Source organism: Sturnira hondurensis, unplaced genomic scaffold, assembly GCF_014824575.4.
Source record: "Sturnira hondurensis isolate 20B ecotype Veracruz unplaced genomic scaffold, ASM1482457v3 Scaffold0008761, whole genome shotgun sequence".
Taxonomy (NCBI): domain Eukaryota; kingdom Metazoa; phylum Chordata; class Mammalia; order Chiroptera; family Phyllostomidae; genus Sturnira; species Sturnira hondurensis.
The window spans coordinates 3,308,349-3,322,257 of NW_028081392.1; the positions used below are offsets into that span (position 1 = coordinate 3,308,349).

General features: G+C 51.3%; 1 protein-coding gene across 20 annotated transcripts in view; it reads right to left on the minus strand.

Annotated features, from left to right (window-relative positions):
- The window catches only part of CAMK2G (calcium/calmodulin dependent protein kinase II gamma), a 56,988-nt gene that overhangs the window by 2,367 nt on the left and 40,712 nt on the right, over nucleotides 1-13,909 (minus strand). For 3 of the 20 annotated variants that reach the window (XM_037055942.1, XM_037055940.1, XM_037055938.1), the window contains 8 exons: nucleotides 10,734-10,766; nucleotides 8,585-8,653; nucleotides 7,377-7,421; nucleotides 5,628-5,676; nucleotides 4,295-4,408; nucleotides 2,227-2,302; nucleotides 1,781-1,875; nucleotides 88-332 (listed from right to left, as the gene is read on the minus strand). In XM_037055942.1, the coding sequence (XP_036911837.1) occupies nucleotides 100-332; nucleotides 1,781-1,875; nucleotides 2,227-2,302; nucleotides 4,295-4,408; nucleotides 5,628-5,676; nucleotides 7,377-7,421; nucleotides 8,585-8,653; nucleotides 10,734-10,766 (714 nt within the window). In that variant the 3' untranslated portion in view covers nucleotides 88-99. Of the gene's footprint in view, nucleotides 1-87; nucleotides 333-1,772; nucleotides 1,876-2,226; nucleotides 2,303-4,294; nucleotides 4,409-5,627; nucleotides 5,677-7,376; nucleotides 7,422-8,584; nucleotides 8,654-10,733; nucleotides 10,767-13,909 lie in introns of those variants that run through there. The other 17 variants (XM_037055943.1, XM_037055939.1, XM_037055946.1 and 14 more) reach the window with 10 other exon arrangements.

Sequence of the window (13,909 nt, forward strand, 5' to 3'; positions counted from 1 at the left end):
TAGGGTGGCCCATACCTCCGCCCCCAATGCCAACTCTCCTCTGACCCCACCTGTCCCAGACCCTCCCCACGCCCCCACCAGGTGCACCTGTGGCTGAGCTCACTGCAGCGGTGCAGCAGGGGCCCCTGAGCAGTGATAGTGGACATTGAGCCACTTGCCATCCCGGCGGTGCCAGACCCGGGTCTCTTCTGACTGGCTGGTTCGAGGCCGGCCCTGCCCATCGATGTACTGGGTGAGGCGGATATAGGCGATGCAAGCTGCGTCCTCTCCAATCACATGGACGTGTGGGTTCAGGATGGTGGTATGAATGGGCTTGCTGTTCTTGGATAAGACTGCAGGGGGCAGGGCGGGTTGGGGTAGGTAGGAGCGTGTCAGGCCTCAGCACAGGCATTTTCCTCCCAGCCTGCACTTCCAAATCTCACCCTCACTCCAGCAAGCCATTCTGGGAGTCTCCAAGGCCCTCCCCCCTCACCTTCCAGAGGCCAAGAAATCTTATCACATTAGTCTCAGTTACCCAAAAGGAAGGGAATGGTAGGGAACAATGATAACAGCAGATACTCTTTTAATCAGACATTGTGCTGGCGGTCTTACACGCATGAACTACCGTCTCTGGTTGATACTAGTTTCTTCATTATAAGACAAGGAGACAGGCTCAAGGAGGTTAAGTAATTCCCCCAAATTATACAACATTTGAGCTCAGGGCCATCTTACTGAAGCTTATGATCTTTCTACTCTGCTAGGCTGATGTTTAGGTTTTATAAGCGTTAGCTAGTCCCTAATTAGGGCTCTAGAGCATAATCAACAACTTACAATATTTAAAATTGATCTGTGATTTTTTAAAAAAGTCCAAAGTTAAAACAGAATCATCAAAGCACCATGCTTAGGATATTCCTAGGTTCCCAGGATCCTCTGGGGGAAAGTCAAAAGATTGCCATTATCAGTAAACACTGTGAATTGTGTTACTTTTATTGAGATTCACATCTTCAATTCAAATGGTAGATAGGGGCTACAGAAAACCTTCCCTAGAGCTTCCATAAAACCTGGAATTGCTTCTGGATAATAGAATTACTTAGATGGCCTAGGGTTTACATTTGCAGCTGAGGCATGGAGAAGATGTAGTTAGTAGAGAAAACAGTGACAAAATAAAATTTAGGGCAGAAAGGGGAAAGCTCAGGATAAAGTAGAAAGGAAAAGAAAAAATAAGGGGTAGGGTGGGTGTTAGAGAGTAGGCAGAAAAAGGAGGTGAATATTCAGTTTCTTATCCCCTGGGACTTCCATGAACTGTCCAGTGTACACCCCCCAGTCCCTCGATATTCAGGAATACCCTAGCCATAACTTCCGATCTCACAAGTCACCAACAGTGCCCTGTTGCTTGCTTGCACATTCTTATTCTGGCTTTAATTTCCTCTGTTGTGACATCTGTAGACAGAGCTTCATTATTATCTGCTGAGATCATCTCAACCTCATCTCAAATGGTTTCCAATCATCTTGGAAAGAGACAAGGCTTAAAAAAATGCAGTGACCCTGACTGCGGCAACCAGCGCTGCCACAAGGCAGCTGCGGAGCAAAGGGGCATGTGGAGTTCTGGGGCAGGGCCTTCAAAGGCGCCATTTAAGACCATTTTCAGAGTACAAGGAGGCAAGCACACAGACCGGGGGTGCGGCAGGCAGGTCAAATAAGAGAAAAATGGGCAATGGGGAAGAGGAGGGGGTGAGCAGGGACAGAGGCAAAGGAGGTGAAGGGGCAGGCAGGAGTATATCAGCAGCACGAACCCACTCACGATTCTCAAAGTAAAACTTATGGAAATCCATTCCCTCCACGAGGTTACCAAGGGCTTCAGGCTCAAAAGAAGTGAGGCCTGGATCACAAATTTTCCTGCAAGGAAAAAAAAAAAAGCCTGTCAGGGGATTATTTGTCTTTCTTCCTCATCAGTGGTGTCTGTCCTGCAGCAGGTTAGCTGTGGGCTAGGCCTGACAAGGTGGCTAAGATCCTGGTCTGCTGGCTGGGCCTCCTGGTCCTGTCCTTCCAGCCCACTGCCAGGACACCTTGGGCAGACTCAATCACAGGCTATCTACCTGGAAGGGCTCCCAGCCTAGTGGCCCGGTGTTGATTGAACTCACACACTATGCCCAAAGCCCAGTCTTTCCTTTCCCCAGGGTCCAAGTTGCTTTTGGAGAGGAGGGAAAGGCCTTGAGAAACTTGAGTTAGAATTGGGTCTCTACTCACGTGTAGGCCTCAAAATCTCCATTGTTGATAGCCTCAATCAGTTGTTCTGTGATCTTAATGATCTCCTGTTTTCGCACTGTGGGGGGAAAAAAACCCAGCAATTTACCTGTGTGGAACTGGGGAGCTCCCAAGTAATGGAGAGCCCACCTGATCCTTCAAGAACCCCTGGTGCTCTCTTTAACAAAGACATCCCTTTGCTGTCTTTAAGGTCCTCTGCAGGAAGAGTGAGCCCACCTTTCTCTCCATCCCTCCCCTGTTGTCCGTTGAAGTAATGACCCCTCCTCCTGAAGCCCACGCATTCGTTATGGTTCTTTGTCCTTTGTCTCCCTCTCCATCAATAAGCAGGTGCAGAAAACACTCTTGTTTTTAACAGTTGAGGGGCCTGGCATGTCATGAATACTCTGTCCAGAGTTTTTAACAGTTGAGGAGCCTGGCACGTCATGAATACTCTGTCCAGAGTCTGTGCATCCCATCTCCAGCAGGGTCAGCTTCTCTAACAAGCATCTCCTGATAAGGCTGTTTCCATCACCTGCTTATGTCTCTCACCGGAAGGGGCTCAATCAGATCTCAATTGCCATGCTCCCCACCCCCCAGCTTTCAGTGGTCCAGAACCTAGCCCTGTGCAAGGGTTGGCCTGAGAGTCGAATCTAGCCAAGGATTCAGGCTCCAAAAGGACGAACAGAACCCTAGGATGGATGTTTAATTCTCACCTTGCTCCTCTCCTTCACAGGGCTTTTCTGGGGTAAAGTATCTTAGAACTAGAAACACTCTTTTTAAACGAAGCCTCTCACCAGAAAAACAGCTCCGTTTATCCTGGACAGGCCTTGGAAAAGCTCTAAATCTCATACTGGCTCTCATGTCAGGATGTCTCCCTCAGGAAAACCGAGGCAAGACACAAATTCACAGGCAGGTAGCGTTGGTACCCTCAGAGTTCCCACCCATCCCAAGCCAAGGAACTGCTGGTAACATCCTGCACTGGCGGACAGATCACTTACAGGAGCACCACTATTAGCAGAGGGTGCTGCCATGGTAAGGGAGGGTTGGACTGAGCTCGGGCTAACCCTGATCAGAACCCTGGGCTGGCCCAGGCCACAAGCCTTGCCTCACAGGAGTGAGGGGCTGCAAGATCAACGCGAGCATGAGGACAGCACAGCCCAGGGGCAGAGCTGGGAGAGGGCACGCAGCCACAGGCACAGCCAGGAGGGGGCCCCACAGCCATCAGCACCTTAAGGTGTGTAAGCAGCAGGTTGGGAAACCATCGAGCTCTACCCACTTTCTAGAGGTGTGCGTGTGCACACACACACATACACACCCCTTCTCCAACCCCACCAAACCCATCTATCTATCTGCAGGGCCTGGTGGGCCCTATGGGTGAAGAGGATTGTGTTTAGAGACTCTAAAAAGTTAGATAGTAGGGAAAAAAAGAAACAGACAAAGGCACACTCTACACAGACACAACTAAAAATATAAATATGAGCCACCATTCACCCAGCAAGGCATCATATCAAGACATTCTACCACCTCATTTATTTTTCGTAACAGTGCTACGAGGGGGTGGCCATTTTCTTCCCACTTTATAGATTAGGAAACAAGCTCTGGGAGGTTTAATGTACTTCACACATTTTTTAAAGTAGTGCAGCTGGGATTCAAACGCAGGTCTGTCTCACCCAAGCCCCATGCTCTTAATAGGACAGGCGGAGCCTCGGGAAACTCCATTTCCCAATACAGTTTCTTAGCTATTGCAATTTTCACCATCGCCCAGGCTCCCGCCACCTCTGACCTGACTTCTGACTCGGCCTTTCTGCCTGGCTCAGTGCTGAGGTAAGGCCCACTGCGCATCCTGTGACTTTCTACTCCTTCCCACCACGCAAGTTCTTCCACCCACTCTTTGTGTCTTCGGGCCCTGGTCTCAGTGCCTCTAATCAGCTCTCCCACCCAGCAGAGACCAAGCTCCCGAAGCTTACTGAAAGGGACAGCTGGGCTGGGCTGCCAGCTTTGGGGGCAATCCTTGAGGGGCTTCAGGACAAGCCAGGGAACGGAAGCCAGATTGTGCCTCCCTCACACTTACTGGCTGAGGAGCAGAGAGAAGGCTGGGGCTGCATGCCTGCAGAGGGGGCTGTTCTGTCCCGGGAGCTCCGTCCTTCCGGCACCGAGCTGCCATTCCCAGTGCGGAGCGGGGCAGCTAGCCAGCCAGGGCAGGGCAGGGCAAGGCAGAGCAGCCAAAACAAACAGAACAAGGCAGGTGAGCGAGCAAGCCGACCAGGACCCGAGCCCGTGGCACTGCAGAGCCGGGGCAAGGTGAGGCCTCGGGCTGCTGTGGACACTGGACCACATCCCACGCCGCCACCTCTGCAAGAGAGGCCTCCCAGCTAAGAACCCCAGGAAAGTGCACAAACTTGGGCTTGGGGCTTCCAGAGGAGCCTTCAAACAGCGTGTACAAGGGACCCTGCTCCCAGGGAAGATGTTCTAGGGGGCTAGGCTACAAGGTCAAGAGCCCAGCAGTGAAGAAGCTGTGTACTCTGCCAGCACTGCCAGAACCAAACTGATTTGAACTTCATCCCAGCAGCCCCAAGCTGCAGTTTTTCGCTGCCTTATACATTTATCCTCTCCATCTGGGGGCTTCCCAAAGGTTTGGTGCCCCCGTATTACTCCTGGGCATGCTCTCTCAGCTCTGTCCTGCAACATTCCTCCATCTTTTCTGAAAGTCTTGCCTAAGGTCCCTTTCTGAAGGCAAAAGGAACAATTCCAGGAGGCCAAACCAGACAGCAGGACAGAGATTCCAAGGGGTCTGTCCTACCATGCCCTCCTCATCGCCTGGCACTCTGGCCAGGCTCAAACTTAGGCTGGTGGTGCTTATAGCATCACCAGGACACAGCGAAACGTGGTTCTGACTCCATGATTTGCGCCAGGGCTTTATGATGAGAGTGATGAACTCACCTCAATGTGCCCAGGCCTGTTCCAGTTTTAAAACAGAAAGTTCCACATCTTGGGAATCACCTCAGTCCTGGGGAAACTGAGACAACTGGTCACCCTACTAATGACTCACGACATTTGTGGGCTACTTCTGCAGGGACTCAAGGTGTCCCTGTTCTGGGACATCACATCGTTATCAGCAACAGGAACAGTTCTCTGAGCCCTGGCCCTGGGCAGGCTCGGACACAGCTCTGGTTTAGCCAGACCAGACTTGGGGACAAAGAAGAAAGGCCTCTTGCCTAGCCCAGCCACAACAGACAGGGGCCTCACATCTTGGCCCACGGAGAGTAGCTTTATGCCAGGCCCTCTTCTGGGTAGAAAGAGCCACCGATCTCAGTTCTGGGGGCAGGTGAGGCAGGTGCTCCACCAAAGCCATGGTACCTGGGACACTGCTGGCATCCTTCCCCCAGCGAGGGCCCAGCACCTACCTTTGAGGTCCTCATCTTCCGTGGTGGTGTTGCAGCTCTCTGTGGAGCCCTGTAGGCCAAAACAAAACAAAACCAAAACAACCCATGTGTTAAAGTACTCACGCCCTTGGAAAACCAGAGAAACTGTGCCGAACAAAAGCAGAGCATGTGTTCCTACCAGTGGTACAAGGAGGAATCATAGAAAGTTCTATTTCCGCTCTTCTACCCGACTCTCTCGAAACTCCGGATCCCCAAGCTCCCCGCCAGGCTCCCCCAGCTCAGTAAATGGCACTATCTGTGCCATTATGCAGGTTAAGACCTAGAGCCATCTCCTAAATTTGATTTTAGGTTGATTCTTTTTCTCTCTTTCCCTCAGATATCAACTATGCAATCTAAAGTCAAATCTGTCAGTCTTACCTCCAAAATAAATCCCATCTTACCTGTGCTCTTCAAATACACAGCTATGACCTGAGTGCAAGCTACCAACACCTGTCACCTGAACGACTACAACCACTTCCTGGTCTCCCAGTTTCCACCTTTGCCTCCTCCCTGAAACTCTTGCCTACGACAAGGCCAGAGTGGTTTTTCAAAGAGTTCATCGGACTATATTACACCTCTGCTGAAAAGCCCCAACAGCTTCTTGTGGCTGTTGGAATAAAACGCAAACTCTTGTAAAGCCCAACACAGCATGTCCTGCCTGCTTCTTCGACATCACCACCCTCCTGCCACCCCGGCCCCCAACCCCTTGCTCTTCTTGCTCTTAGCTCTGCTTGATTCCTTTTATTTCTTCATTCCGTACACGTGCTAATAAGCCCCTGCACTTGCAGTTCCCTCTGTCTAGGGCACTTTGCCCCAGAGTTTGCCTGGCTGTCTTGTTCCCATTGTGTAGTTCAAACACCAGCTCCTGAGAGAGGATCTTTCCCGACCATGTAATTAAATGCCCTGTTCACTCTCTTTCTTTAATTTGTGCTATTTTCTCCACAGCACTTACACAACTGGATTTTACCTTATGTATTTGGTTTTTGGTTTATTATTTGCCTCCCCCACACCTGTGGAGAGGGCTTTTGTCTTATCACTTCTGTAAATCAAAGCCATGGGTGGTCTGGGGCTCAATAAATATTTGCTACTGGTAATACAAAAGGAGACGAGGTTACTGAGGGCATAAAGGGAGAGGCCAAGGAGCATGCTCTAGGGTCTGATTATATTCTTCCTCTGCTTTTCTAGCTAACACTCATTCTTTTTTTTTTAAGATTTTACTTTTTTATTTATATTTAGAGAGAGAGGAAGGGAAGGAGAGAAACATCAATGTGTGGTTGCCTCTTGTGTGCCCCCAAGTGGGGACTTGGCCTGCAACCCAGGCATGTGCCCTGACTGGGAATCAAACCAGCGACACTTTGGTTCGCAGCCAGCACTCAATCCACTGAGCTACACCAGCCAGGGCTAACACTTATTCTTACTTAAACTCCAAGGCATGGAGGAAACTTCTATTACTATTATCCCCACTTTACAGAGAAGGTAACTGAGGTACAAAGCAACAGACTGACTTGTCCAGTGGCCCAGGGCCAAGACTCAAAGCCAGGCCTGTCTGACTGGAGAGCCTGAGCTCAGAATCACTAAGAATGGAGTAACAAACAGCCTAGCTTCCGCAAACACCTTGGCCTTGATGTACAGCGTGTAGGCTGCCATCTGCAGGGCCCTCAGACCCTGTGGCCCAGCCCACTGGCTTCCTGCTGACACAGAAAGCAGGAGACAGGCTCAGGATCCACTCACCTTGATCCCGTCTGTAGCGTTATGCACCACGGTGGTTTGTGGCTCCTGGGAGAGAAGATGAAAATTACCCTCCTGACTTCAGGGATAGACTCACTGCTCTTCCCAGAGGGACCCCAGCCCTACCCCAGTATCCTCAGAGACGTCTATAATGACCACTGTGGAGGCCTGCCCACCAGCCATTCTCACAAAGCAAAATGTCCTGACTTAACTGGGTCCTAAGTAGCTGGGAAGCCCCAGATTTAGGGGACAGCACTGGCTGGTAAGAAAGAGAGGCCCGGCACTTAATGGAAGCAGGTACCAGGGAAGCTGTCGCTGATTCCTGCTAACTCTGAGTTTTCTTTGCCCATAGGACAAGGACGCTGGAGGAGCTATGGGGCTAAGGGCACAGGCTGGGCCCTGCCGACACTGTCCACCAAGGTGTACGCAGGAAGCAGGACAATGGACTAATGTTTCCCAGAAAGACCCAGGGTATCCCCTCAGCAAGCTGAGCCCAGAAAACTGCCTGCTCCACCCACCTTCCACCTTCCCCAGAGTTCCTAAACATCACCATGTCAGGTAGCATGAGGGTGCGTGGGAAACAGAAGGAGTAGCAGGCACAATTACCCAGCCCTCTTTCCTAGTCATGCCCCAGCTAACTGGCCATCACTGGCAGAGGGAGTTCTGAGAGCACACAGTGCTCCTTGGACCAGCCCAGAGAAAACTCAGTCAGCCCAGGCAGTACAGGTCTCTCGAGAAACCCAGAGATCAGCACCATTCACAAGTGGGGAACCCCAGCCCCCTTTCCTGTTCATGGCTTTGCAAAGGAGAGGCTGAGGCAGGTTTTACAGGAGGTCTCCAAGAACTGATGTACAGGTCTCAAGAAAGCTCCTACCCTCTTCTTTTATAAGCAACTCACCTTCCCACCCCCCACAGCAGACCCACTGGGGGCCCAGCCCAGGCTGGGAGGTTACGCTAGGAGCCCTGACCACTCTTCCCCCACAACAGCAAAAGGAGCAGGGGCAGCAGTTCTGCCATGCAGGAAAGATCTTGGTCAAGTGGGACAATGAGAGGAGAAGGGGCCTACGGGGCAGTACACAAAGCAGCCTGCTCTACAGAGATTGAGAAAGGAAAGGGGCCAAAGAGGCCCTAGGAGGGAGGCAAGAAGAAGAAGCAGGAAAGAGCAGGAGGCAGCCAGGGGCAGGGGCGGAGAAGCTGTAGTCAGGAGGTACCATGGCCGTCTGCAAGGGCGCGGGCTCTTGGGCTGGGCTTACGAGACTGTTTTTGTTGTTGCTCTGTGGCTGAGACAAGAAAACAGATGGTTTAGTTCCTCTAGAGTCACCAAAGCCCCTCAGGTCCAACTCCCAGACCTCCCTTGCCCCCTGGCCTGGCCTAGAGGAGCTGGGGCTGGGGTGACCTCCATAACGCTGTGAATGGGAGCCATGGTTGGAGAGATGACTGAGAGAGGGGAGTATATGGAGGGGTCCAGAGGCCCGGCTCTGGAAGCATCCTCAAAGTGGGACCAGCCCAAGGACTTGTTTCAAAGCATCTCTCCAGAAATCTCCGCTTATACCAGATGCCACGTCACCACACAACCACACTTCACCCGGAGAAATTCAGGATCTTCTCATTTTACAAGGGGGAAAAGGAACGTGGTTTATAAGAAAGAACAAACTTCAGAAACTCTGGGTCTCCTATCTGTGGGCAGTCTCCTGCTGCCCTTCGACCCTGCCCCTAGCAGTTCCCTCCCTTAAAACACCAGCTTAAAGCCTGATCTGAAAAGAAGAAGAACAAGAAGAGGCAGAAAACCTGGCCTGGGAGATGGTGTCCGGAGAGGAAAGGGGTGGAATTTGGCTTTGGTTACAAAAAGCATCTACTGACGCCAGGGAGCAGAGACGGGACCAAGCTGTTGGCCTGCCTGCCTGGTAATTCTTAGATCGGATCAGCTGGCAGCAAGGGCAGAGCTCCAAGGAGGGGCAGGTGAATCCAGGAGGGGCTGTGGCTGCAGTCCCAGAACCTGGCCCCCAGGGAAGAGTAGGCTGGCGTTCAGGACAATACTGCAACAGCAGAGACCACCAGAATGCCTCCTTGTCTTTCAAAATGTTACACCAAGTTGCAGAGCAAGGGAGGATGGCAGAACATGGCAAGGAAGAAAGGAAGGAGGTTGATCCCCAGGGCAGGGAGTTGTACGACGCTCCCTGTCTGTACCACCCCCTAACCAATGGGCTCAGTCCCACTGGGAGTCCCAGTGGGGCTGGTGGCCACTGAGGAGCAGCCTGATGCCTACAAGCTCTTCAATAGGCACACAGACAATTGTGTGGCTACCAACCGCACAGGACGCAACTGAGGACAGACACACAGGAAGACATCCAGACTGGTTTTTTCTTCTAGCCTGCAGGCCTCTTTTACAGCCCCTTGGACCACACCTGAAGCCACCCACCCTCAGCTTGCTGAGGCATCCCAAACCTGGGGCTAGGCATGGAACCGCAAACCAGAAACCGAGTGCTGTAAGACTCCCCTAAACCCTGCAGTAGTCAGGGCGTGCATCTAAACTCACGTGAGCTCTGCTCTCTTCCATCCCCCCCAGGAAGGAGCAGAGCCCTCCCAGCACAGCTGTTGACACTGACCTCCTGTGCAGGGCTGACTGCAGCAGGCTGTCTTGCCCACCAAGCCCAGCTGAGTCAAAGACCCTGACACGGTGCAAGGACTCCGGGGTGTCTGTAAAACCTGCCATATCAGTAGAGGGCTGGGATGTCCCCCAGGTTGCCCCACCTCTGGCTTTAATGGACAGTTTCATAATGATTCAGCTGCTCTGTTCCTCTCAATGCCCTGTGTCCCATGAGAAAGAAGACCATTCCTTGCTGTCTTTCAGCTGTTCCCCTGAAGGCTGAGTGGGATGGATAAACACTGGGCACCGCTAACAGGCACTTGCATAGGGAAAAAGGCCAGGAAAGCAAGGTCCAGAGCCATGAGCCTCCAACCAGCTCTTCTGCCCACCACAGATACCCACTGGCTGCCAGTCTGTAGAAAGTGGCTGTTTGTGCCCGGGGAGCAGGGCCTCTCCTCCTGAGCAGCCGTGAGTGAGCGTCTCTCCCTGTGCTTGTCACCTGGCCCCGAGTCCCTGCCAGCTTCACTTTCTGCTGGAGGGGTCCAAGCTCTGCAGCAGGGGTGCCGTACCACACACTCCAATTCCCACTTTGTAGGCCACTGGGGGACCTTGGGCAACGGCCCCGCCTGGCAGGACAGCCACACCTGCCCACACGGCACAGACATGCAGTGAGGATGAGTGAAGCACACGCACATGGCAGAATGGATTTGCGTGGCTGGCAGGCGGGCACAGGCAGCATGGAATGGGCGGATGGGTGGGCAGGCAAGGCTCACCATTAGGTGCACGCTGGAACTTGACTTCCTTTTCTGGACACACCATAGCAAAAGGGAAAGAGAATGGGAAAGAGGAGGTAAGAAGAGAAGCACAGAGACGCTGCAGGTTAGTGCACCAGCACAGGCTCTGCTTCAGGAGAAAAGAGCGGAAAGAGACCTGGAGTCCAGCACCCAGAGGGTTAAAACAGTACGCAGACCGCCGGACACATGAGGGCCTCCGGACCCCGGGAGAACACGGATTTAGCACATTCTGACATGTCTCAGCCTTGCTCGGAGAACGCTTCTTGAGGAGATTAAGTCACAAGTCTGTCAGGGTAAGTATAAGTAACATTTGCCGTAAATTTACAAGTTTGGGGCATATAAAGCTAGTTCACCTGTAAGGTTGACTATTTGCTCTCATTGCTAAGTCTGCCTGAAAATCAGGCAGCTACCAGGCAAATTAGTAAGAGAAACTGTAGGCCATTCTCAGATTCGTAACATTTGACTTCTGAACCTCAACTTTTTTGCTGCCCCCCCTAAACTGCTTTTTGGGTAAAGATGTTGAGCTTTTGAAAGTCACCCAACAGGCACATTATGGCACCCCTTTCCCTACCAGTGTGGCCACCTGCATTCGTAAGGTGAGGGTGGCCACACTTTTACTGCATTTTGCAGTCAGTGGGAAATGGAAACACAGCAGTGCTGGCGATGAAAGCGCAGCGATCGCAAAGCACAGAGGTCTCCGCCACGGGGGCGCTGGGAGCCGGGGTTTCTCAGCTTTAACCAGCTGCTCGTGGATTCCGTGTTCAGGTGTAAAAAAAGAGCATAAAAATAAAGACCACAAGGAACACTGAAAGCACATCTCAGAAGACCGTGTCTGAAAGGTGAACAGTAATTAAGAATTTTATAATTAGCTTGCTGGGAGACAGAAGTCCCCTTGGACCTTGCCTGTCTGCTGTGTGATTGCTGCATATTCATTTAACAATATCCAAAAGTACTTATGAAGGGCTGTTCCAGGCACAGTTAACATGGCAGATGACTGTCCCTGCCCTTAAGGGGCTGCCACTCTGTTTGTTGTCATCAAATTATCTGTGACTGAAACATCTTCCTCTGTAGTTCCTCACCAGCCATGCAGTCCCCTGCACCACCGCTGACTGTCATCCGTGATGCCAGGAAGGTGGTGGCCACCAACCCTGCAGCCCACAGACTGGGCAGTGCCCTGGGTCTCTTTAACGGTTCCAGAGAGTTCTCCAGCTAAGGATCGGCGCTGCACGTGTCGAGCAATGTTAGCAATCTCATCAAAAGGGATAGTTCCACTGTGCTTGATGTTTTTTGCTTCTTTCTGTCTCACGGTCAGAGGGCTTTGATGTGAGGGCAGAGGCAGAAGGCACAGCCTCCATCTGGGCTTGTCTGTGCTGAGCAGTCAGTTTCACTGTCATCCTCAGACCCTTCCAATCCCTGTTGCTAGACTTTTTTGGAGACGGGCCCCAGGGTTTGGGGGGGTGGGTGGAGAGATCCCGGAGGCCAGGGCAGACGAGCCTTCCCCACCAGTGCACCTCAGGAATGGGACTTCGATCGCACTTCAGAGGCATGGTGGAGGCGGCTGGCGTCGGATGATCGGGACGACCGAAGAACAGTTGCACGGTCGCCCCCTCCAAGCCGAAAGCTGTAAGACCGTAAAGCCCCTCAGCTACGCTGGATATCATGACACTCTACTTTAGAAGACATTTTTGGGAATGTATTATATTCAAAAAAAGAGGGGGACTACAAATATTTAAAAGAATGGTCCACAATTTACAATTAGATCTAATTTTTTTCAAAGCCTAAATACAATTAGGACTCTTTTGCATTAGCCTTTCATTTGTGCCCAAGTACTGGGATATGAGATTTTACTTTCAAAATCATCCCTCAAAAAGAAGGAGTTGCCTTACATTCAAACTCATCCCTTCCCTTTATCCAACTAAAATGTTAACACTTTGAAGGAAGGTGGTCCATATCTTCCTTATCTCTGTAATCTCCGTGGTGCCTAGCAGAATGCCTCAGAGTTAGCATAGGATCAACACACTGAGCTGAACGAACTGGGTTTGCTGACTGGTTCTCCCCCAGGCAAAAGCAGAGCACAGGTTTCTAACTTGCCCAGAATCAGATCAGTGGACCTCTGCAGGGGCACAGGCCAGGCCCAATCTTGGTTCTCCTGATTTTCAGGGACTTGTCATCAAAGGTGATAGCAGGTTGCTATTACCTGGACCTTGCCTTAGGGAGAGCACTTTCAGTTGCCCGCTTCACTTAATGAGGACTAAGTTTCCCCTAATCGGCTGTCTTTTTCCTAAACGGTCCTGCAAGAAAACCTGAGGCAATCCTTTTCTACTCAAGGGTTAGTCTCTACTAGGTGAGCGGACTTCTTTCAATTCCTCTCTCTAGCCTTTCAGGGTTTGCCCTCAGCCATGCATGGAGGTGCCCCTCCTCATCCGGCACACTGCAGCACTGTTTAAATACCAGATCACTTCTAAAGAACCGTATCTCACTTATATTTAAAAATTAAATATTTATCTAAAATCTTAAACCAGGAAAAGATTCAGGCCTCCTTTCCATACTTAAACCCCTCAAGTCTTGTCCTAACAAGCAGCTCTTACTCTTCCATATAGACCCTGGGTCACTGACCCCACCTCCAAAGAAACCTAACTAGAACTTCAAGTCTCCAAGTTCAAGACCACAAAGTAGACTCGCTGCTCAAATCGATGCTGATACTTGAGCATCTCGTGAAAGCTTCTGGGCCGGGAGAGGGAGACCGCTCTGCGGACCACAGGCAGCAGGAACTGGAGAAGGAGGAGTTTGGAAAGGAAGACAGAATAAAGAAGAGAGGTCCAAGACGCTGACTGCCCAGGATTCAAGCAACTTCACAGGCCTCCCTCATAACTCAGGTTATCACCTTGACTTTCAGGAGGGCCCAGAAAAGTTGAACCCCCACATCTTGATTTTGTTCAATCACGTCATTAAATGTCATATATTTGTTCCTAACCCACCCATAATCCTATTACTCTTGCCAGTCTTTTTTTCCTATACAAGTTAAAAATGCCACGCCCTGGCTAGTGTGGCTCAGTGGATTGAGTACCAGCCTGCGAACCAAAGGGTCTCTGGATCTCTTTCCAGGGCACATGCCTGGGTTGTAGGTCAGGTCCCCAGTGGGGGACACACAAGAG